General features: G+C 31.2%; 1 protein-coding gene across 1 annotated transcript in view; it reads left to right on the plus strand.

Annotated features, from left to right (window-relative positions):
- Positions 1–24295, plus strand: part of LOC134680992 (transmembrane protein 132C-like) — a 34093-nt gene extending 9798 nt beyond the window's left edge. Inside the window, exons 4-9 of the mRNA XM_063540320.1 lie at positions 6175–6367; positions 16638–16781; positions 17438–17655; positions 18132–18426; positions 18947–19135; positions 19790–24295. Of these exons, the coding sequence (XP_063396390.1) occupies positions 6175–6367; positions 16638–16781; positions 17438–17655; positions 18132–18426; positions 18947–19135; positions 19790–20878 (2128 nt within the window). The 3' untranslated portion in view covers positions 20879–24295. The remainder of the gene's footprint in view (positions 1–6174; positions 6368–16637; positions 16782–17437; positions 17656–18131; positions 18427–18946; positions 19136–19789) is intronic.
- The last annotated feature ends 2276 nt before the right edge of the window (positions 24296–26571 follow it).

The following is a 26571-nucleotide window of genomic DNA, read 5'->3' on the forward strand; positions in this document are numbered from 1 at the left end:
TGTTTTTAAGCCCGCGATTTCGGGATCAGGACCCCTTCTAACTCCCCTCTATACTTATTTGATTGAATGCTGCATTTTAAGTTTTCAACATTTAAGGTTAAGTTTGATAATATGAAAGATGATATTTGACCACAGACTAAACACTATTGACCAGTAGACATGGTAATCAGATTAATTAGATGAGTCACAATAACCTGCCATTAATTATTTATGTTGGCCTTGGTCTGCCAGTCAAAGTTATACATTGTTATGTGGCCAGTAGGAAGAAAAAGAAACACTTTTATCAGTTGCATTTCGTCCTTCTCTAGGCTATCCATCAGCTGGTATCATGGGTATCTAATAACAAACATAAGCTACTGGAGAGGGGTGAAGGTTTATGATCAGAATTTAGCTACCCATGGAGATGTGCACAGTGGGATAAAACATATACTTTTATCAATTTATCTTCTCTTCTTCTATTGATTTCTGCTTTGTATATTTGCAGCATAGTGCCGATGATATTGATATTTGACATTTAAATATGAATTATATTATGAATTATAAATTTTCATAGCTGAGCATTAATTGAAATTTAGAGAATTCAGTGGTGCCTTTACATGTTTGTTTACCAAGTGTACAGTGTTAAATATATTGTTTATATATATTCAGAACGAAATCAAATTAAAAAATAAATCAATGATGTATGCTGGCAAAAAAAGTATGAACAGTTGTAAAACTCAATTAAAAAGGGGGATTGTCATGATGGTTATGGATTTTAAGTATCCGTAGCCATTTCACAACAATCTCTTTTTCTCCATTTCAACAGGCTGAACACTATCGTCATTAATGTAAAACAATCACTTTAACAAATTTTAATCCCAACTTAAATTGTAGGATCATGAAAACTCTCTCATAAATGTACATAAACACGAAGAAAAAATGAAATAACTATTCGTCTTCTCGAAGACAAAAAAAAGTATCTTGAGATTTATTTGATTTCTGGTTTAAACAGGTAGCTGTTATATATATCTATAATTACCTCAGGATGATTAGTGAATCTTGTCAGAGTTAATTAGAAGCATGATCATTGTTAGATTAATGTTTTAACACACCTCCAAATAACACAGATGTATATAATTATAACAAATGTAAGGTTAACTTCAACAAAACCCCAAGGAACCACATTTGGAGTTGATGTCTATTTTAATTGATGGATAAATGTAGCTGGAGCAACTGGAATTAAAGTTTATGGTGTTATTATGGGAAGTTAAATGGGAATTGAAGTACATTTGACAGAACTTCTCCTTCTTTCCATTGATTAGGCAGGCTCAAGTACATTTGAACATGTTCAATTTTATAGCTGTCTAAAATCCTCTTTCATTCCATACTAATACTTATGGGTACAATATACTGTTTCTACTTTCTTTGAATGATAAAGTATTTAATTGGTGCTGCAACTAAATAAAAGTCACTTTTACCTTAAAAAATCAATTACATATATGTATTGGCACTTGTCAATTTAATTTGTATGTAGGTAATTGCATGTTTTATAAAATTATCTTACTTGACATTAAGAAAAAAATATTCTTTGTGTTGATACTCATGATCAGTTACAGGCCTAGGGTAGATTCTTTTAAGTAACATAAATGTATTATACAGACTTTATTCATCACGTATGTTCAAGGATTTTTGGCTCTATCATTCCCTAATCTGTTACTGGATAAGTTTTTAATTTCACTGTTGTCTTGCCTTTGCTTGAAATAAGGTAGAAGCAAGATGTTGTCCCATTTTCGACAACAGTAATGTCAATAGTTGTTCAAATACTTATGTGATTAGCTAAAACTGGCTCTACATATTTTCTATATGTTAAAAGTTTTAAGAAAAAACAAATTTCTTTACAACTTTTACATTTGGAGTAGTTGGGTTGCTGTCTTATTGATTTACTTTTAGTCAATCCAAGCAGGATCACTAACACCAGAGTGCATCATCAATTTTATAACATATTACCCATTAGGCAAAGGTTGAGTTTATCAGTTGATGAGATAAACATCTTTTTTATCTTTTTATTACCCCATTAACAGAGTAACAGCTGATTCTTAACAACAGCACCTGATCTAGGGAAGTAGAAAAACCTTCTATTTTAGAACACACCATTTCAAAGATCATCATCAGTTATACTTTGAAGGTTAATGCCAGCAGTAGAAAAGTCAATGCCAAGAAAAAAAGCGTTTCATTTAATTTAAATGTTTTTTAAGATTTTGTAGTTTTATTGTTTTCTTAAGTACATGTATCTTTTTTGCACCTGTGTTTATGTTATAGAATTTTACACAGTGATTGTGAAATGTGAAAATGTGAAAATCGTTACACACCCCAAGGTTTTGATGACCCTCATTTGTCAGGAACAACCATGGTCTTGATCTGTAATTCTGCAACTAGAAAATCTTAGGGCTAAAAATGTTCTCAGTCATGACCAGTTCTGAATAACTAACATGTACATTTGTAGGATTAATTTTCTTTGTAATATTTTTTTGTGGAAAAGAGCCCCTTAAGCTTAATGATGAAGCTTTGTAGCTTATTCACTACAATGAGTAATATTTAGTGAATTTTAGTACTTTGTCATCTTTTTTCAATACTGTTAAGAGTACAGAGAGCTACATGTACTTTAAAAAAGTTGGCTTTCAAGGTTAATCAGGTTAAAATCATTTTTACTTGAATTCCTATCAAAACAGTCACATTGTAAAAGGCTGATTGTCAAATTTCATTGATTTTTTTTTCTAATTTCCTGTAGTACAATAAGAGGGGTTGACTATAAATTACTGGTCACTTGGCTTAGAAGGTGACAATTGAAAGAAGAAGTAATTTATCAGTGGTGATTTATTGTTGTTGTATTGATGTGGACATTGGTCAAGATTTAATGTGTCCTATGGGAGGTTTATCTGTTTACAGTCTTTATAAAGGTTGTTTTTCATTAAAGTTTTAGGTCCCCAAGTTATCAGTCTGGTTCAATGGGTTTATTATACATTAGGTGTCCGATGGATTAGGTTAGGAAGACCATTGATGGATTCTTTAGAAATTCTAACTTGCAAAAAGATTTAAAGATTAGAAGTATCCATGGAGATTGTAGTTAAAATGTTGTTTATTTTTCAAAATTTAATGTTTTGATTTGTTCGATTTTAATGAAGTTCAGTTGCTATGGCCCCAATGGGATTAAGTTTTGTGAGAGATGGCTTAGAGCTATTAAGTTACATTTTATATGATAACAGTTTTGGTAAATTCACTAAAACTGGTTAACTTTCAAAATATTTCAAAATTTTATTTTACACAATCATTTTAAAGAATATGCTTCTAAATATTTATAAATACATGTTAAAACTGAAAAAATAAAATCTATGTGTTTTGATCTGTTGTAGGACATATAAGGGTTGAATGAACTACCAAATTTGTTTAAAAAGCCATAAATATTTCCCCCAAACAAAAATAACTAAAAAATCAGTTGGATATCTTTAATAAACTGAATATATTAAGTCAAATTGCCAAAAGTACAGTATTAAGGATGAATAGATATTTGCTTAGTTCAAAATGTAGGCTTCAGATATGATTGATATAGAAAGAGTATAGTCATGGTGGTACATTGTAGCTCTAGAACTTGGTAAAACTTTAAATATTTAAAAGTATTGACCTATGATGGTTACTTTTTTTTAAATTGTTATTTGGATGGAGCGTTGTCTCATTGGCACTCACACCACATCTTCCTATATCTATTCATATTGAACAACAAAAAGCTATTTCTAATGATGGAAGTTTAATCAAATATATTTCTATAAAACAAAACAAAAGTATGAGGAAAAAATTTAATAAATCATAATGGAGCTATGTTTTACAACCTTCTTGCTAGACAGGATTATTTTTATTAAAAGAATCTATGGGATTCATAAACTTTCAGTTTTAGAACACAGCAGAGTACCCTATAACTAGTAAAAATATTTTGATGTTCCCTTTACTTGAATATATATATGTGAACATTTTGTTCATGTTTTACTGTACATAGTGTAAACTTGATAGCATTGAAGTTAACTTTTTTTTTTTTAGGATTTTATTCATTTAAAGAAGGGAATAATTGCTTGACCAGTTCAACACTTATTTCATTTCTTTCTTGTAATACTAGATCTTTAAAGTATCCTACTTGGAAATTGGCTTTTGTACAGCGGAAATATATAAAGACACCAAAAAAACACTTATCTCTGTAATCCATTTAGACTTTGTGTAACTGAAGCAGACCTCATATCACTGGATTTAAACCATATCATGCATACATTATTACTTAAATCGCTGTTGGAATGTTAAATTGCCATCACGCTGACAATAAACTAGTGAATATTAACATTTTAATCTTCATTTTCTGGAGTGTATTGCCTTGTATTGAAATACTTTGAGTATGAGAAGGTCAACCACATCAATGTAGCTAGTTCTCTACTTGAAGATTTCAATGGCTCTGCATGTTATTTAGCCAATATAGTATAAAAGAAAGGATATGGTAGGGAGGGCGGGGTAAAATGAGACAGAAAGAGTTAGAGTATGCTAACATAATATGCAGTGTGAAATACACTTAACATTTCATATTCAATAAACATTTTTTTTTTGTGAATACTGTTTTTACATAAGCCTTATTCTAGCTGACTATAAGCCAATTTATTTTCAAGATTTTAACCTCTAAATGTCTATGTACTGAAGTTTTCTGATATTTTTGTATTTGCCTTATTCATTAATATACTCTTTACCAAGATAGTTTGAACATGGGTATTACTGTAACAATACTCCCAAGCTTATAATTAAGTAAAAAAACCTATTGGTTGTGATTTTGCAAGGTGAAATGTGGAATACATTGGTGAATCACTCACTCCAATCCTTATACCCCGTAGTTCAATTTTAATTTTGCATAACAGTATTAAACAGGTTCTTCTTTTGAACCAAGCCCACAACCATATTCCTTTAAAGTTAGAAAAATTATCATGATGAATCAGTATTGTTTTGTTCATTAAGATGTATTTTCCATGTGATTTAATCATTTACCCTTAATTCATAGACCATTGAAGCCAAACAGAATTGTAAAATGGGTTTGTCAGATATGGAACATGTATTGATTGTACAAGTTATTCCAGACTCCCCACAGACATAATTTACCTTCATACCTGTAAAAATATCTTTAAAGATCAATAGCTCCTTGTCTTTGATGTCAGTTATTACCTGGGAGTCTGTCAACATGTAATCTTTATGGTAAAAATTCATTGGTGAAAGTTGATAACCAGTATTATAAATTTTAAATTTTAACAGTAGATCATATTGGAAGAATTGAAAACTTATCAATTCTGACACACTAAATTTTTGATAAAAAGAAAACCTGTCTTGAATTACCTACTGTGTATAGAAAGTTTACTTAATGCATATATTATGAAATAAAACGATTCTAATTTATAGTTTAGATTAAATCAGGGCTATAGTTTAAGGCAGTGAAAGTATATAGCTCTGCATGTTTTAAGTCTGTTGAATATAAAGAAAATACTACTGGGTTAAAGTAGTGCTTGGAACAATAACAATATAAAAATATAATTAAAAAACAGAAAGAAGGAAACTTCCTGAAAAAATACCCTCAAATAAAGATAATATTTGAATGTTAGGTTTAATGTTTGTGATGTTTATCTTGTTACATTTTACTCATTACATGAAATGATAAACCGCTTCCATTAATTTCTAAATTTATATTACTGAAGGTCATTTGATTACACTAGGCCAGCTGGTAATAATATACAATGAAAGGTTAAATTTCAAATTTATCAATCAAATCAAATAAAAAATACATTTAGAAGTTTATTCATAAGTTTTATCTTTAAATTGAATATTTGATATATAAGAGAACTTTAATGTGTTCTTTAACAGGTGCCAATCCAGGATTTTGAAAAAAGTATGGCCTGTTAGCTTAAACATTTGGACTGATGCTTGTTTGAATTATATTCAATAATCATATATGTAGCTCCAAAGAAGGGGGGATGAGGTGGCCTGAAACTGCCCTTAATCTGCCTCTGTTTTATATGCACTCTGTTCTATCTTCTCAAGGACTATATATTTTTTGAAATATTTACTCTTGATATATATTCAGATGGTTATTTCATGCTTAAATAATTATATGTTCTATTCCAGGATTCAGGATATATTTAAATGGCAGTTGGAGGTTGAAGATGATAGATCTAAGATTGACACTGGTCGTATTGTCTGGAGTGTGGAGTATGAGAGGACGTCCAAACAAGAACTGTACGTCTCTCAGGAGTCACGGATTGTTTCTCATATCAATATCAGATCACAGAAACAAGATCATCTGGTACCTGTTGTTAAGGTAAATATCTTGGGTAACAGTCATATCAACATCAGATCACAGAAACAAGATCATCTGGTACCTGTTGTTAAGGTAAATATCTTGGGTAACAGTCATATCAACATCAGATCACAGAAACAAGATCATCTGGTACCTGTTGTTAAGGTAAATATCTTGGGTAACAGTCATATCAACATCAGATCACAGAAACAAGATCATCTGGTACCTGTTGTTAAGGTAAATATCTTGGGTAACAGTCATATCAACATCAGATCACAGAAACAAGATCATCTGGTACCTGTTGTTAAGGTAAATATATTGGGTAACAGTCACATCAACATCAGATCACAAAAACAAGTCATCTGGTACCTGTTGTTAAGGTAAATATCTTGGGTAACAGTCACATCAACATCAGATCACAGAAACAAGATCATCTGGTACATTTTTGTACCTGTTGTTAAGGTAAATATCTTAGGTAACAGTCATATCAACATCAGATTACAGTAACAAGATCATCTGGTACCTGTTGTTTAGGTAAATATCTTGGGTAACAGTCACATCAACATCAGATCTCAGAAACAAGATCATCTGGTACCTGTTGTTAAGGCAAATATCTTAGGTAACAGTCACATCAACATCAGATCACAGAAACAAGATCATCTGGTACCTGTTGTTAAGGCAAATATCTTAGGTAACAGTCACATCAACATCAGATCACAGAAACAAGATCATCTGGTACCTGTTGTTAAGGTAAATTTCTTAGGTAACAGTCACATCAACATCAGATCACAGAAACAAGATCATCTGGTACCTGTTGTTAAGGTAAATATCTTAGGTAACAGTCACATCAACATCAGATCACAGAAACAAGATCATCTGGTACCTGTTGTTAAGGTAAATATCTTAGGTAACAGTCACATCAACATCAGATCACAGAAACAAGATCATCTGGTACATTTTTGTACCTGTTGTTAAGGTAAATATCTTAGGTAACAGTCATATCAACATCAGATTACAGTAACAAGATCATCTGGTACCTGTTGTTTAGGTAAATATCTTGGGTAACAGTCACATCAACATCAGATCTCAGAAACAAGATCATCTGGTACCTGTTGTTAAGGCAAATATCTTAGGTAACAGTCATATCAACATCAGATCTCAGAAACAAGATCATCTGGTACCTGTTGTTAAGGCAAATATCTTAGGTAACAGTCACATCAACATCAGATCACAGAAACAAGATCATCTGGTACCTGTTGTTAAGGTAAATTTCTTAGGTAACAGTCACATCAACATCAGATCACAGAAACAAGATCATCTGGTACCTGTTGTTAAGGTAAATTTCTTAGGTAAGTCACATCAACATCAGATCACAGAAACAAGATCATCTGGTACCTGTTGTTAAGGTAAATATCTTAGGTAACAGTCACATCAACATCAGATCTCAGAAACAAGATCATCTGGTACCTGTTGTTTAGGTAAATATCTTAGGTAACAGTCACATCAACATCAGATCACAGAAACAAGATCATCTGGTACCTGTTGTTAAGGTAAATATCTTAGGTAACAGTCACATCAACATCAGATCACAGAAACAAGATCATCTGGTACCTGTTGTTAAGGTAAATATCTTAGGTAACAGTCACATCAACATCAGATCACAGAAACAAGATCATCTGGTACCTGTTGTTAAGGTAAATATCTTGGGTAACAGTCACATCAACATCAGATCACAGAAACAAGATCATCTGGTACCTGTTGTTAAGGTAAATATCTTGGGTAACAGTCACATCAACATCAGATCACAGAAACAAGATCATCTGGTACCTGTTGTTAAGGTAAATATCTTGGGTAACAGTCACATCAACATCAGATCACAGAAACAAGATCATCTGGTACCTGTTGTTAAGGTAAATATCTTAGGTAACAGTCACATCAACATCAGATCACAGAAACAAGATCATCTGGTACCTGTTGTTAAGGTAAATATCTTGGGTAACAGTCACATCAACATCAGATCACAGAAACAAGATCATCTGGTACCTGTTGTTAAGGTAAATATCTTGGGTAACAGTCACATCAACATCAGATCACAGAAACAAGATCATCTGGTACCTGTTGTTAAGGTAAATATATTGGGTAACAGTCACATCAACATCAGATCACAAAAACAAGTCATTTGGTACCTGTTGTTAAGGTAAATATCTTGGGTAACAGTCACATCAACATCAGATCACAGAAACAAGATCATCTGGTACCTGTTGTTAAGGTAAATTTCTTAGGTAACAGTCACATCAACATCAGATCACAGAAACAAGATCATCTGGTACCTGTTGTTAAGGTAAATATCTTAGGTAACAGTCACATCAACATCAGATCACAGAAACAAGATCATCTGGTACCTGTTGTTAAGGTAAATATCTTAGGTAACAGTCACATCAACATCAGATCACAGAAACAAGATCATCTGGTACATTTTTGTACCTGTTGTTAAGGTAAATATCTTAGGTAACAGTCATATCAACATCAGATTACAGTAACAAGATCATCTGGTACCTGTTGTTTAGGTAAATATCTTGGGTAACAGTCACATCAACATCAGATCTCAGAAACAAGATCATCTGGTACCTGTTGTTAAGGCAAATATCTTAGGTAACAGTCATATCAACATCAGATCTCAGAAACAAGATCATCTGGTACCTGTTGTTAAGGCAAATATCTTAGGTAACAGTCACATCAACATCAGATCACAGAAACAAGATCATCTGGTACCTGTTGTTAAGGTAAATTTCTTAGGTAACAGTCACATCAACATCAGATCACAGAAACAAAATCATCTGGTACCTGTTGTTAAGGTAAATTTCTTAGGTAAGTCACATCAACATCAGATCACAGAAACAAGATCATCTGGTACCTGTTGTTAAGGTAAATATCTTAGGTAACAGTCACATCAACATCAGATCTCAGAAACAAGATCATCTGGTACCTGTTGTTAAGGTAAATATCTTAGGTAACAGTCACATCAACATCAGATCACAGAAACAAGATCATCTGGTACCTGTTGTTAAGGCAAATATCTTAGGTAACAGTCACATCAACATCAGATCACAGAAACAAGATCATCTGGTACCTGTTGTTAAGGTAAATATCTTAGGTAACAGTCACATCAACATCAGATCACAGAAACAAGATCATCTGGTACCTGTTGTTAAGGTAAATATCTTAGGTAACAGTCACATCAACATCAGATCACAGAAACAAGATCATCTGGTACCTGTTGTTAAGGTAAATATCTTAGGTAACAGTCACATCAACATCAGATCACAGAAACAAGATCATCTGGTACCTGTTGTTAAGGTAAATATCTTGGGTAACAGTCACATCAACATCAGATCACAGAAACAAGATCATCTGGTACCTGTTGTTAAGGTAAATATCTTGGGTAACAGTCACATCAACATCAGATCACAGAAACAAGATCATCTGGTACCTGTTGTTAAAGTAAATATCTTAGGTAAGTCACATCAACATCAGATCACAGAAACAAGATCATCTGGTACCTGTTGTTAAGGTAAATATCTTGGGTAACAGTCACATCAACATCAGATCACAGAAACAAGATCATCTGGTACCTGTTGTTAAGGTGAATATCATGGGAAACACTAACAGTCCCATTTCCTGTTCTTGATCTGATTTCACAAAAACGGATAGTTTGGTATCTGATTGAGAAGTCATGATAGCTGGTATGTGATATAAGACCATATATATATATACTTAATCAACAGATTGCAATTCTGTCCTGAACCGCAAGGTCAGTCAAGGTCCTTAAAAACTTCCATTTGTTGTTGCAATTCTTTGGTTAGAGTTTTTATATTATTCAAATTTCATCACCTGAATATAGATAAAAAAAATCATCTAGTATGTATTGTTAGGTTAATATCATAGGTAACAGTCACATTTCTGAGTATATTCTGATCTCAGGCAAAAAGACCTCTTGGTATCTGAAGCAAGATCAAAATATCAGTCTTTTGATATTTGAAACCAGATATATACTAAATCCCGGGATTGCAATTAAAAAAAATATCTGAATGTTATTAATGGTGATTGTTTTTTGTAATAAAAAGGACTAAATATAAATCGGCATTAAATATTTTATAAAGAATCCATTTCATTTTGTAGACATTGAAACATTAATCCTGAATGTTTACAATAGTTTCAGTCTGACAAGTGATTCAATCAATATGTGTAAATTTTCTTATAAAGAATTGAGATTTCTGCAATAGTAAAAACGTTATTGGAATTTTGATTATTGAAGAAGTGTAAAATTTATTTTTTCTAAAAAGAGTTATTTTTTGTGGAGATTAAATTTCCTAAATTTTTGCATCATGGTGAGTTTAAGGGGTTGAATTTCCTGTCTGGTCCTGAAGTTTTAATTTATATATCAAACTAATGATTTCATGTTTGTCTTTCTTGAATTATTCTATTATAAAATAGGCAGTTAGTTTTTTTGGGTTTTACTCCTTGTCGAAGCCCATATCATGCAGCCTTTGATTGCTTTTGTATTAAGTAGGGGATATTTTCACAATTTGTTCTTATTTCTAAATTACTGAAAATAATCTGTCACAAAATTTCTACTTTACATTAAGAAATTCTTTTTACCATCTCAAGTTGATATCATTACCCACATTTGAGACTTATCTTACTTATATATATAATTACAGATATATGTATTTTTTTATGATAAGATATGAGACCTGTCTCTAATGCTGTTATCAGTGAAAAAATAAATGAATGTTTTTTTTCAACATGCTATTTAAACACATTTGAAGAGGGCATGTTTACAAATGTTAAGAGGAATATGATTATTTCAGTAGGTTTCAATTTGTCTTTATGAAAAGATCAAAGGCAGTTATTATAACAAGTTGTGTATTGCCGCAATAAAAACTGCACCTAATACGCAGGATGTAATTATAGTTTTTACCTTGGTATTATACATTAATGGTGTATCTCCATCTTACAATATTCTCTGATCTTTTCTGTTTAAGTACTTAATTGTACAAAATATATATCACTCTGTCATAAAACCTGTTATTTAAAAAATCATTAACTGTAACAGCATGTGATGTATAGAAAAAAAAAAAAAAGACTTCCAACCAAAACCTCAAGTAATTTCGGAAGTGAGAGGTCAATATGGTCATTTAATACATTACCTTTTTTTAAAGTTTTCTTTTAAATTATATTTTTTTTGTGTTTTGCCATAAAATTGAGACCAATATGAGACATCAATGCTCAATATTCACCTTCATGATCTTCTAGTTGACTTGTATGCTAGAAAACATGTTTAATGCACCACATTCTGTATGTGTCTGTCCCAAGTCAGGAGCCTGTAATACAGAGGTTGTCATATTTATTTCTTTTCATGTTTGTGTTTGTCATTTATTGTTTTGTTACATAAATCAGATTTGAAGTTTTTTGTTTGAATTGTTTTACATTTATCATTTATGGGCCTTTACTAGCTTAATACACAGTTTGTGTTTTGCTCATTGTTGAAGGCTTTAGTGTGACCTATAATTGTTCACTTCTACATCATTTTATCTCTGGTTGAGAGTTTTCTCATTTGCAATTATACCACATCTTTATATATTTATTAGGACCTTCACATACATGTGTACCTAGCAACTATATTATTACTACCCCTATGCATTGTCATATTTATCTCACTTGTGTGAAAACTTCTGAAGATGTTGCGTTGCAGGCAAAACTTGCAGCAGAAATAAATATAAAAAAATTAATCTGTTTGCAGATGATATAATATTTAATCTACAGCTCTTATTCCAAACAATATGATATTTGTATGGTTTTGATTATGGAATTAAACCTAATGCACAATGTCTGTAGCTTTGATCCTGTAGATTTAACGACCAGGTGTAGCGTTTAATGCTAATATTTACAGAAGTTGGTTAGATCAGAAGGATAAGTTCATTACACATGCTGCAATCTCACATGCTTATTGAATCATCATGGAACTGGCATAGAATATATTACCTAAAGGAATCGATAGATCTTGACCAGAATCGATGCTAGTTTTAAAATTTCATAGATTTGTTAGAAATGGCAAAGTTATGTTGACAAAGGAATATGATGATTTTGTTTTAATCTGCTATACCGGGGACATGAGACATTACAAAAATAATTCCTGAAAACAATGAAGTTGTCGGATTCTACTAGTACTCATATGATAAATGGAGATGTGGTATAAATGCCAATGAGACAACAATCATTCCACCAGAGTTCAAATGAAAAGCCTATAACAATGAGAAAAACCTGTACAATATTGTCTGCTTTACTGGGCCTAAACATGTCCAAATCAAAATTTTAATACGTCTCAATTTATAACAAAACAGTTTACGAAAAATCAAATTTGACAGACAAGCACCAATTAAACTCATCATAGATACCAGGATCAAAATTTTACATTACGCCAGACTGCAACAACTGAACTACAGGCTTCTGACTTGGCACTTAAATAATGTATGTTATACATTTGTACCATCCCAAGCAAGTATAGTAAATAAAGATATCTGCAGAGACTAACAAAAGACAAGTAACTTATCATAAACCAAATTGCCCCTCGGCTAGAGAAGTATGTGAAGGGGTATTTCTGCTGTATGTATAGGCAGAATGGCTCTCATCTAGTTTCTTAGTTTGAATTGAAGTCCTCACATATCATACAAAACTATTTTAAATCCAGATACTGTGGATTCATTTATTTTCGTGGGTATCAATTTTCATGGATTGCTATAAACTTGCATATTCGTGGACATTTGATTTCGTGGTTTTGTCAATCTCTGTATGCAAAGCCTATTGAAAATATGTTATTCGTTGAACATTTGAATTCGTGGTTCACCGTTGCTCACGAAATCCACGAAAATTGGTATCCAACGAATAATAATGAATCCACAGTAGATCAAACAGAATAAATGCAACTAAGCAAAGTTTAAATTAAAAAAGTTCATTTCCATGTACAAAAAATGTGTGCATTACACCTACTTATCAGATAAGTCCCTGTACTATTGATGTGGATCTGGATATTTATATAACTAAGGTTTTCTCTTTGAATTAAACTGTTTATATTTTAAGTCTTTTATCTGAGAGGAAGATTTATATGGGTGATATTTCAGTTAGAGGCTAAGAGAGTCAATATTGACAGGGATTAAAGGGATTACTTTAAAAGATAGATGCTGGGTTCAAGTAGTTGGGTCTTTCATACATTTTCTTGTATCAAAAGCTAGATTGCTTAAGTTTATATTATGACCAGAAGTGAGTCATAAACCTAACATTTTAGTGTAATTAATTGATTTTTCAAACTTTTTGAAGTCATTTCTCTCAAAGTTTTTTTTACAAGATTATACCAAGTAAGCTACATGTATTAGGAAAGTGTTATCTTTGAAAAAAAATTTGCATGAAATTTCTAGTTGCTAATGCTTATAAAAAACTAGTAAATTTGTTCATGACTGAAGAATATTTTTTATCTTTTTGGTATCCAAATTTTTAATCGTTGTAAATTATGACCATGATGACTTGAACTTTATTTGTTTGCTAAAAAAATAAAATATAAAAAAATCCTACTGATTTTGGATGACAATTGTGTTCTAATCTTGAAAAGTTAAGTGATGAAATTGGACAAGAAGAAATATTTGAACAAAAAATTAGATTAAAAAATAAAATGTAAAAGTGTCGAGTCAGATGGCTGGTCAGTGGGTGTCTTAAATTTCATTATCTTAATGTTGTTGTCATTTAGGGAATTTGCTATGATGGCATATCCTTGAAAGTGTTCACATCTATTGTAGACATTAGGTGATTTACAGCCTGACAAATTATATATTGAGACATGTACATGTCTATCATTTTAAGGGCTGTTGATCTCCAAATCCCTTATGTTTTTTTTTTTCATTGTGATTTTGTATTTTTTACCTATACTCTACATGCTAGAACAGTAAAAAGTGCAATTTTCTAGTTTATATGAAAGTACGGAATAAAAGTAAAGTGCAAACAGGACAAACATGGTCGCTTTTACTAAATGTATCTCAGAAGTTAATTTAAAGCGGTGGTATCTCCTGTTAAAACACAGGATTTAAACACGGAGTAACTTAATGCAGGTGAAAACCTAAACATCCTGATATCTGCAAACATCGGTAAAATCATTAGTCAGAACTTGAAAGATCTGTAACTTTACTTAGGTGATTAGTTAAATCTTTGATAAAGAACTGTATCAACAAACATAAGTTTACAGTAAAACAATTTGGGTAACTAGATATATTTAATATTTACTAGGTTTCAATACAATTAAGATAATTCTGTATTTACTTATTGATTAGAAGTATTAACAAGATGGTCGATGAGAAAGATAATTTTTCTGTCGGAAATAGCTCGAGGATAGGTTTTCGTTTTAATTGAGGTTGTCAGGCTAATGTTTTTTCAGTCCGTACGGAAATTCTTGACAACATATGAATGATCTTAAAAGTGCATTGGAAGGATTAATTTCAAAATGTCTTCTTTAGTTCTGATTGGTTGACATTTGATTCAATTAAAAGTCAACATTTGAATTTGATTGGGTGCTTTTGAATTTGGTGCTTTTGAATTTATAGATATTTTATGATGGAGCTTTTCAAAAATTCATCTTAGGAAAAATATTCTGGGAACAGTAATACCCCAAATATATTTAAACAACCAATTTATTTATAGATAAGTGGTTTAATTGCTGTTATTCATCTACATGCTTATATGATCTTATACTGATTCTTCAAAAATGAATGCTCCCCCAAATTATGTTTTTGAATATTTATTAAAAACAATGTTCAATCTCAATTTGATTTGTCTAAAATATAAAATATTATGGATTTGAATTTTTGTCCTTTTCTTTTCTTTCCTTTAATGTTTTGTTTTGTTTTGTTTTATTTTATTTTGTTTTGTTTTGTTTTCGTTTTATTTTATTTTATTTTATTTTGTTTTGTTTTGTTTTGTTTTGTTTTGTTTTGTTTTGTTTTGTTTTGTTTCCTTTAAATCAAATCCTAATGATGTGAATAGTTTTGGCATGATTTTAAAAAATCTCTTATAATTTGACAATCATTGCATTTATTTGCCATGGAGGGTTTTATTGACAATAGTCTTATTTTTTGGTCCAAATTTTGATAAAAATAATGTTTATGATATATCTAAACATTAAACAACTGTTTTGTCAAAAACCAAAGTTTCTCAAGGTTTTAAATTGAAATGTTAATTGTCAGATACAGGATACTTGAACCACTCAAAACATTAAAGCGACAGTAACTTAAAACTTTTTTTAAATATTTCCTTTTTGTTATGGATATAATTGGCGATATCGGAAGTGATCTTTAGAGATGTCTGATGTTACAAGTGCCCTCTAATTATACCACTAGACAAATACAATTATAGCTAGGGTTGCATTGTTATGTAGAGATCTTATGTATAGTCTGCTGCACAAAACCTCTAGACTTATGATAAAGCCTTGTGCAAATTGATTCAAGATTGTATGCATGTAATATGTTGTAGTTTGGATAATATTTTTGTACTCTTTAACTTGATAGAAATGAAGTTAGGGCTTCAGGTGGAGGCTCATAGAATGTCTCTAAAGGGGGGTTATTTAGGGTCATGAAGATCTGAATTTAATAGTCAAACACAAATCTGAATCTTTACTTCAATAGTATTAAATAATATTTTTTTGTTTTTTGAGATGCATGTTTGTCTGGGTAGGATGTTTTCCAAAAGGTCTGAATTTTGTTATTTTCACCTTGGAAAAAATGCAAAAATACTGCAATTGGAAAATTGCAAATTTGATTATTTTTAAATTTAAGAATTAAAATGGCATGGTGCCAGGGATCATGTAGAAGATTTATTGAATTCCTCCATGGGGTATTGAAAATGAAAAAAAACTTATATAGCTGTAGTGTATATATACATGTACATGTATGAACATTGTATGAACATTTATATAAACAAACTCATATTTTAAAAACAGAATTTGAAGTAAAAATAGATGTGATTCCTATCATTACCCTCAAAGATAAAAAGAAAAAATGTATTTTGTAGATGCTAAATATAGGCGTGTTGGTGACCTTCTGCTGTTGTTTTTTCAATGGTTGGGTAAAACTTGGGTTGTTGTCTCTTTAACACATTCCCCATTTCCATTCTTAATTTCATTTAGTAAAAATCTTTGATAAGAATTGGGAGAATTAGAATATTTGTTTAAGATTTGCTCTTTTCTTTTCAGGTAAATGAGGTATTGAACTTGGCCATGTTGACTGGTATCAAACAAATCTATCCCCTGGGAATATATCTTGTGTCTGAAGATGGAGGTGCCAGAGATGTCACTTATAACACAGCTTGTCATTCTGTAGAGGAAGATATAATGAAGGTTTGTATTCCAATAGACAACTTTCGAGTCGATGCATTTCTGTCAAAAACTCTGGTTTTAGTGAACATCATTCGTCCGTTTAGGGTCATCGTCACTTCCATTCCAATGTTGAGGGAGTGGTTGGAAAATTATACTATATTGCACGATTTATTCGGCAAACTAAATACTCCTAATTGACAAACAACACTGCTGTCATTAGGGAATTATGCTTTAGTATCTACGAAACAAAAAGTATTTTCCAGTTCATCCTGCACAATGACGATTACTTAGACACTTGATGAACATTGATAGTGCAGGGATACAGACAGCCCCCTCTGATAACTGACGAGTTTTTTCCGGTGACGGATGAACTCGAAAATGGTCTATTGTACCACACACTTCTCAAAATTCTAAGACATTTTAACTATGCCATGCTCATAATTTTAAGTTAGAATGGAATTTAAGTCTTAGGATTGAGGATTTAGAAAGAAAGAGAGAGAAAATACAAAGGGGCTTTCCAGTAAAGACACCAAAAACATTTAAAAAAAAGAAAGACTAAGCAACCATAGATACCAGTCATATTGATATTTTTATCAAGATAGTCTTTTTTATCAGACCTTTTTTTTCTTGCATAAAACAAAATCTCCATGTTAACATATTCTGTAAATATTTCTCAGGTTGCCTCTAACTGTTCCTATATCTATTTGGATGGAACTGAAAGGCGTGGATCACACAACGTCACGATCATCACAAAGTCAGGACATCACACAGCATTTATCCACCTGACAGTGTGGATTCCCATGACTCCACTGGATATCAGTCTGTCTGACAACAAACTCAGTCTGATTAGAGGCTGGAAAGTAGCATCTACAAGAGGGAAGAATAGTAAGAAAAGGTAAGTTAAGAGAAGTATTGAAATTAGATGAAACATTGAAATCAGTAATATGACTGTGAAACTTTTTCATATTTCCTCTTCTGGTTGAATGATAAGGATGCCTTTATACATTATAGCATTATTTTGGTGATATAACTTTAAGTTGTAGTTAAGTGTTAATATCATGAGGATAATGGTTTTGTAGATGGAAAAGAAAACGTAATTGTAGCTTGATAAATCAACTTCATTGTTCTCCAGCTCGATACTTTCAAGTAACTTAAAATATCTCTTTGAAATTCTACGTTGACATTCTCAATGTCTTACAAAAATTATCCAAAACACAAGAACTACAACATTTGTTTTAATGGGAATGTTTAATCAGCAGTTTCCTGTCATTGTACAAATTTATCTGTGTCTACCTAGAAAAGATAACATTCAAGAATCAATAGCTCTTGTGTTTGTATTTGATTTTTTCAAAACATTTTGTTTTTTTGCAGATCAAGAAATAAACGTTTAGTAGACCTTGGTATGCTGACTCATCCAAGTGTTTATCTAAGAGATGGTGGAAAGAAATACAAAGGCTGCCATTTACGTTACCAACAAGCAGAGCTAGACATCTATGGTGTGTTTTATATCGCCACATCCTCTGGAATTGATTATTTTAAAGGGAAGAAAGTCGCACTAAAGCTGACCGATCTGCTACAAAACAGACTTAGGGTGTCTGACCCTAGGATAGCTCAACTGAAAGATGGCGTTATACAAGGTGTTGGACCAGGTGTCACAGAGATCCAGGTAAGATTTAGTATTTGAGGAAGACTTTATAAGGTTTTATAACCTAGAACTTTTTTGTGCAGTTGTTCTTTTTGACTTATTTTACAATCACTTACATTGTAGATAAAAATTTATGAAAAAATTCTCCTACATTTAAAAATTGTACAATATAAAAAATAAGAAGATGTGTATAATTGCCAATCAGACAACTCTTTAGTAAAGACCAATCTACTTAAGAGTTAGCAACTATAGGTTACTGTACAGCCTTCAACAAAGATCAAAACCCATATTGTATAGCTAGCTATAAAAGGCTTTGAAATGTCTATTGTTGAACAATTCAAACAAGAGATCTAATATCCTGATTTATGTACGAAACAACAAACAAAAACAAATATGATAAAAAAAGAACAAACGACAACCACTGAACTACATGCACCTCATAAATTGACATTACTGATGTGATGCTCAAATTAATTCTCTGTGAATGCATTTCATCATCAATATTAGATATTTGAAAAATAATTCATACATTTTTTTCTAGGTTTTGTCTCCTAATGGCCACAGTATAGCTATATCAGAAGTACGTGTTGGTAGTGACAAAGTTTCCCTGACCAGACTGGTTATAAATGTGATCACTGGGGTAACTGTAGATGTACTGGGTTCCAGTGAAGTACCAGGAGCACTTCTTATAAAGGCTCATATAGATAGCCAGTTTAGAACAGAGTACCAGGTAAAGTGATTAAATCTGAAAACATGAATCAGCTGATTGGTGTTTAGTCCAATTATATTTCTGTAAAATACATAAAAAGAAAACAATTAAACAAAAAAAACAAGAAATATTAAACAGCACAAAAGACCAAACCATTATCAGACTCCTCAGGAAAAAAAATATAAAAACAAATACAAACAACAATGAAAAACATATGATTCAGATAGCCTGATTTAGTATGTGCACATAGTATACCAAAGCCAACCATGCATCTATCTTGAAATAACATAAATGTGGTGCATATTGAAAAACCCTATTTGTGGGTTTCTAAGAAGTGTGCAACACATTTTTGAGGTTGTTTTAAGTAGCAGAAAAAAATATCACTCCTTATAATTTAATTCTAAATTCCATTTTTAAGGAGTAAATCATGAAAAAACATTGAGAACATCATGGTCACATGAAAAAATCATGTCTATGCGCTGATAAATAAAAAAATCTTTCAGATAAACAGAAGACTGTGTTTACATCCAAAATTAAATTATGAAAAAATAATTGAAATACAAAAAAATGAATATATTTAATAAATTTACATTGAATTTTCATACAGTGAAGATACATTACGGCTTACTTGATATAAAATAATAACTATCAGTATTTTGTTATTTTTTTTTACAGGAAGGAATCATCAATATAGCTCTGCAGTTTTCTGATGAAACCAGGATACCCCTGAAACATGTCAACCCTGACGATTATCACCTGGCTGTATCTACATCCTACCGCCATCTTGTAGGTGTGGTTAAAGATAGTAAACCCTATCAACCGAGAATTGTGGCTATCAAGGAGGGACGTGGAGAGCTGTTCAAAATAGAATTCAAATTAGGGAAGAAATGTCACAAAAAGAAGACCCTCCCGTTGCAGACCGATATTGTTATTATTAATGCTGATTTCTCTCTTCCAAATACAATACAGACTGATCAGACATTAAATGATTGGCCTGATCATGGAAACCAGCCCAGTGAGAGACGGGAAAGCAAGCGACTAGACAAACCCATTTACAGCTTTAAGTCCTCACAAAAAGACGAAGCACATGACAAAAAAGATAAGGGAAAATACAGTAAAAAGAGTTCACCAGATTCTCAAGTGTATGGTATTGGCATTGATCTTAATGAAAACTTAAAACAAATGGCTCGATCCTCCAAAAATATGGCTCAAAATTTACAAAATGAACCTGAAAAGAAGCGGGCTGAAAATCCAGGACTCTCTCCATTGGAAGTTGGAATGTATGTTTTGTTAGCAGTGTTTGGTGTTGTGTTTACTGTTTTCTTTAGCATTGTTTTAATGTACAGACATAAAAAGAAGCATGCCACAAATAAAAATAAAGGTGGTACTGTGGCACAAGCCAATGACTGGGTATGGATAGGACGTGCCACTTTAGAACGTAATGCCATCAATACACAGTGTTCACAGGCTCTCATGCCTGATAATGATTTCAATGGAAATCGACCCGTACCAGTGGACAGTGGCATCCATTCTGGTGTCCACTCGGGAGTCCACTCAGCACAGAGTAGCAATCGTAACAGCTTTGTGTCTACTATAAAAGGATCAGAATGTAGTATCCGCATCACTGCCAATCCACTGCCTGAAGAGCTACCAACAAACAATAACAATGCCAACAGGGAACCAGAGTGGGATTATGAAGCAATGGGTATGAACTATGACCAGCTGGCAGACTATTTTGATAACCTTAAAGAATCTACTGCTTAAAATGAAATAGTTAAACCTTGACCTTGTTCAGCAGGTCATTAAGTTGAGTTGTGAACTTATTTTTATTGAGAAACTAGCAGTTCAGATATTAGTTTGAATTGGGTCAGTTAAGTTATAAGAATATTGTTTGTAAGAATTGTTATAATTATATTTCATGTATATATAGACATCAATGAAATCCACAATGTCATTCCTCATCTTCAGATTTTCATGATTTGATTTGGAAAAACATTTTTAACACTATCTCCTTTACCAAAAAGTCATTGACAAAGGGAGATAATATATTATTCTCTTGTGTAAATTTTGAGTTTTACACTTTTTCGATATGTGATACATTAAACATTATCTTCTTATCTCCCTTTACCCATGTTGACAGCAAAAATTTTAATAGACAAAGGGAGACAATTATTAATCTCCTAGATAACATGATACTTGCCTCATTTATTTCAAAAATATTATTCATAAGCAAAATTAGAGTCATCAAACTTGGGTTTTATTTCAAAATCAACTGTTTAATTTAGAATATTTATTTTTTTCGAAATCCCAAACAATAGAATTGATATTTTATCAGATAATAATATATCTTATAAATAAAACTTTGATAATAATAATGAAATCAACCTTTGTGTCTTCAAATCAGAAATTTCTTTCATGACAATATTTGAATTATAATTGAATGTAAATAAAAAGTTATATTTTTTTTAGGGTAAAATAAATTATTTCAAATTCATATTAGACTAGTAGTACCTGAGCAACAGGCAATTAAAGTTCAAACAATTCATTATCATGACTCTTCAAATCAAAGAGCTAAATCAGGGCACTTGTTGATTTCCAATTTTGCATGCAGCTTTATTAACTGACGTTAAAAGCAATAGACCTCAAAATATTAAATTAGTTATCAATGTCTTTCTAAAAACAGACCTTTGTTTTTTTCACCAATAAATTGGATGCTGAAAATGATATCTGTATATGCAATCTGCTTGTCAACACAGTTAAACTATCCAATTAACAAAAGAACTATTTCAGTATTTCATTTTGTCAATTTTAATTTTGGATTTGGTCAAAATTGATATAAGATTTTGTAATTCAATTTGCTTGGAAGTCACATTTTTTTTGAAAGCTTAGTTCTATGAATTGAGGTTAACTCAAGACAAAAAGAATAGTTTTTGTATGATCTTGTTCTTCTTAACTCTATACTTCTTCCATTTGTTACTCATGCTTGCCATTTTTATAGATTTTTTGTTAGTTATGCATTTACATAGATTTTTAGGTGCAATGAACCGTGTTATTTATCTTTTATGGGCTATATTTGTAAGCTTTATGTAATTTCGTACTGTATCGATTATTGATATATTATGGAATAAGTTATTTTATTCATAATGATGGTAAGGTAATTTTTTTTATTTTAATAATTGTTAGTAATAAAAAAGAATTAAAAAATGTTAATAAAAAAAATACACAAATATGGTCAACTTCTGGAAATTTCACTACTTTTGTTTTGAGATATAAATTATCTGCTGGAAAATGTATTTTTAGATCTGATTTTCACGAACTTATTTTGATATTAAGTGTGCCATACAATATGACCATATATATAATGTTTTACAATAAATGATATATATCTGGTAAAAAATTAATAAAGTGATAGTTTTTTTTCTTTGTATACAGATTAGGAAGAGTGTCCAATGACATTTTACTGCTTGAAAATGTTTTTTTAATGTTTATAGATAGACTTGTTTATGCTGTAAACTGAATTCATTTTCACTATTAACAATGATTAACCATGCAGCACAAACCTGACAAAAAGACCTTCTGTTCATATAGAAAGGCCAGTAATTAGGAACCTGTTGTCTGATTGTCCAAATATTTTTTTGTCCAATGTCATAATCTTTGACCAATATTTATTTGACTTTGGTCATTTCAATAACATTCAAAAACAGACTTACAAACAATTCATGAGGTTCTGTAGTAGTACGTAAGATTGATAATCAAAACTGTTGTTTCTTCCTTTCACCATAAACCAAAAACATTCTTGCTATATACCCTATTGATTAGCTTGGTCACATACATTTTAGATAGATTCAGAAATATCAGTTTTGAATTTTTTATGCTTTTCGTTTTATTTTATTAATTAGGCAATGGCTAAATTTCTTCATAGATTCTACCATTACACCATTGAAAATAGGGAAATTCTATGGTCCTTTTGATCATGAGAATATTTTTGAACACTTTAATAATATCTTTTCAACATTTTCTGCGACAAAGAAAAATAAAAAAAATTTGTTAAAGAATACCAGACACAGATTTTTTGCTAATATTTGTTGTTTTATAAGTAGTGTTGTTATTATTTATTAGTTGTTAAATACTCAGTTGTACATAGCTTATTATTTTTCTGCTGTACATTGTTGCTGTATTGTAAATAAACATGTACAAATATTGTAAAAGTTAAGATTATCTCCCCTTGTATATATAAAAAATTGTCTTTTACTTGTATGTTCTGTGTAGGGTAAAATCTCAAAAAGTCTTTATGTAGTCTTGGATGGTTCTATTTATATTGAATCAAATATATGAAATTTAAATGTTACAATTAAAAAATGCCGGTCATTTTAAAACTTTGCTGAATACATTGTTGAAATGTTATTTAGGGCTAACAGTATCATCATTCAATTATTCTTCAGGCAGCCCTGAAAAAAAATATTTTTAAACTTTGAAAAGATTATTAAAATGGAAATTCTAGCAATAATTACTTTCTATATTCCTGTGGAGTATAGCTCTTGACGTGGCCAGATTAGTTTCAATCCCTTTTACCTGGATTTGAGTTCAGTTGCTTAATGTGTAACATTTTCCATCAACTTCAATAAAAACTAAGCTTTTTAATACTTTTGGTTAAAATTAATTGTTGAACTGAGCTTTTTTTAATTGATGCACAATTAAGAAATAATTTGAATATATTTTTAGAAAACCCAGAAAACATACTTTATTGATATTTTGATTCATCAAGTCCTTGAAAACAAGGAGGTCACATGACACAAGACTTTTTTTGAATGAATTTCATCTGTTTCATGAATAGAATTTTAATCCTAGGTATCAATGAATATTATATTTGAAGATATTTTTGCTTAAAATGAAGTAAATTATGCTAGTTGAAGAAAAGTACTTACCTGAAATCAATTGCCATGGAGATACCCACCATATATTGATTGTTTAAATCCCACAAATAGTTTATAACCATGGTGATATTTACCCACCAATTATTATATATGTATAACTCCATAACTGCAGTGCTAGCTTTTCTGCAAACGGTGATATGTGCCCACCAATTATTGTTGTAAGATCATAAGTTTTACATGTATTTATAATGTGCTATTGTTTATTTAGGTATTCATGAATACCACATTAAATTGTTATTTTATAAAACATATGGTTGTTTTCTTTATATACTTCATATTTCACAATCCAAAACATCAAATATTAAAAGAGAGGCTAAAGAATCAAAAATTAAAAACAAAGCAACAGAAACTAAAACAAAAACCATGGTTGATCTCAGTTACTCTGGTAGGATAAGTAGATCCTGCTCTTAATGTGACACCTATTGTGTTATAGAGTGTTCATGTTGCACCTGGTTTCATAACCCAATGTTCAGAATTGCCAATAAGCTTTCATGGGATCAGTACACCTTTCAAACAAAGCTTAAAATAATTCTCAAAAGTGAAAACATCATACTCCAGTCCTTGGCATTGATTAAAGGAATCAATTTGTTCTTCTGTCTGTGCAATTATCATGCATCAATTTCTCATGCTGAGTTCAAGTTAACTTGCTTGATTAAAGGCTTCTTTGTGGATAAACAAACCTTTGTCTTTTTTTGTCGAATGCAAGCTGATTTATAGGTGGTTAAATTATTAAAATTGAGAATAGTCATGCAAATGATGAGTAATCTTCAACTATAAACTGTATGTATCCCTAATTAGGCTTAGCAACATCAAAGGACAATTTTCTCATGGGACACAACAAACACCTTGGAAAAAAGTAAACATGGCCCATGCTAAATTTAGGTAACAAAAATTCCCAGTTTATTTCTCCGAGGGTATCACAAGCCCAGTAGTCAGCATTTTTTGTGCCGACAAGAATTGTCATTGATATGGATATATTTATAAATTTACTGTTTACAAAATTTTTGAATTTTTTGAAATACTAAGGCTTTTCTACCTCGGGCATAAATTACCTTAGCTGTATTTGGCAAAACTTTTTAGAATTTTGGTTCTCAATGCTCTTCAACTTTGAACTTTATTTGGTCTTTTAACTTTTTTGGAGTCAAGCGTCACTGATGAGTCTTTTGTAGACGAAACAAGAGTCTGGCATATATACTTAATTTAAACCTGGTATTTATGATGAGTTAATTTACAACTGCTGGTGGAAATTTATTTCCCAAGGTTATCACAAGCCCAGTAGTCAGCACTTTTTGTGCCGACATGAATTGTCATTGATATGGTTATATTTATAAATTTACTGTTTACAAATTTTTTATTTTTTTTAAATACTAAGGCTTTTCTACCTCAGGCATAGATTACCTTAGCTTTATTTGGCACAACTTATAGGAATTTTGGTTCTCAATGCTCTTCAACTTCGTACTTTATTTGGCCTTTTAACTTTTTTTGGATTGGGGCATCACTGATGCGTCTTTTGTAGACAAAACGCGCGTCTGGCATATATACTAAATTTAGTCCTGGTATCTATGATGAGTTTATTTTCTGAGGTCAACATAGTCTATGCACAGGTTTATATCTAGGTAACTTCCATTCATAGAAGAATTCATATAGCTGTACAATTGGGTTCTTCTTGCTTAGATTTTATTTTTATTCTATGTTGTGATAGTGTATTATTGATTGTTTTTTTACCATGGTGTTGTCAGTTTATTTTCGATTGAAGAGTTTGAATGGCTCTCAGGTATCTTTGCCCCTCTTTTATTTGACAAGTCCTTTGTAATCAGCATTTATGAGATATTATATGTATAAGGAGCAGATACATGTTCACATATATCATATATTAAAGTAAAATATAGTGTAAGAAATGAATAAAAAAACTCTTGCCTATCCTATAGTGAAGATTACTAATATTATCAAATCTAAGAAAGTCGACTTAAGTTTATGAAAATATGTAAATTTCAACAAAATATCTTTTTCAAAATACTGTAGCAAAAATTAAGGTGTAATAAAAACAAATTAGAAGATAAAATTGTGAATGGAAATGGGGAATGTGTCAAAGAGACAACAACCCGACCAAATAAAAAACAACAGCAGAAGGTCACCAACAGGTCTTCAATGTAGCGAGAAATTCCCGCACCCGGAGGCGTCCTTCAGCTGGCCCCTTAACAAATATATACTAGTTCAGTGATAATGAACGCCATACTAATTTCCAAATTGTACACAAGAAACTAAAATTAAAATAATACAAGACTAACAAAGGCCAGAGGCTCCTGACTTGGGACAGGCTAAAAAATGCGGCGGGGTTAAACATGTTTGTGAGATCTCAACCCTCCCCCTATACCTCTAACCAATGTAGAAAAGTAAACGCATAACAATACGCACATTAAAATTCAGTTCAAGAGAAGTCCGAGTCTGATGTCAGAAGATGTAACCAAAGAAAATAAACAAAATGACAATAATACATAAATAACAACAGACTACTAGCAGTTA

This window comes from Mytilus trossulus, chromosome 8 (assembly GCF_036588685.1).
Source record: "Mytilus trossulus isolate FHL-02 chromosome 8, PNRI_Mtr1.1.1.hap1, whole genome shotgun sequence".
NCBI lineage: Eukaryota > Metazoa > Mollusca > Bivalvia > Mytilida > Mytilidae > Mytilus > Mytilus trossulus.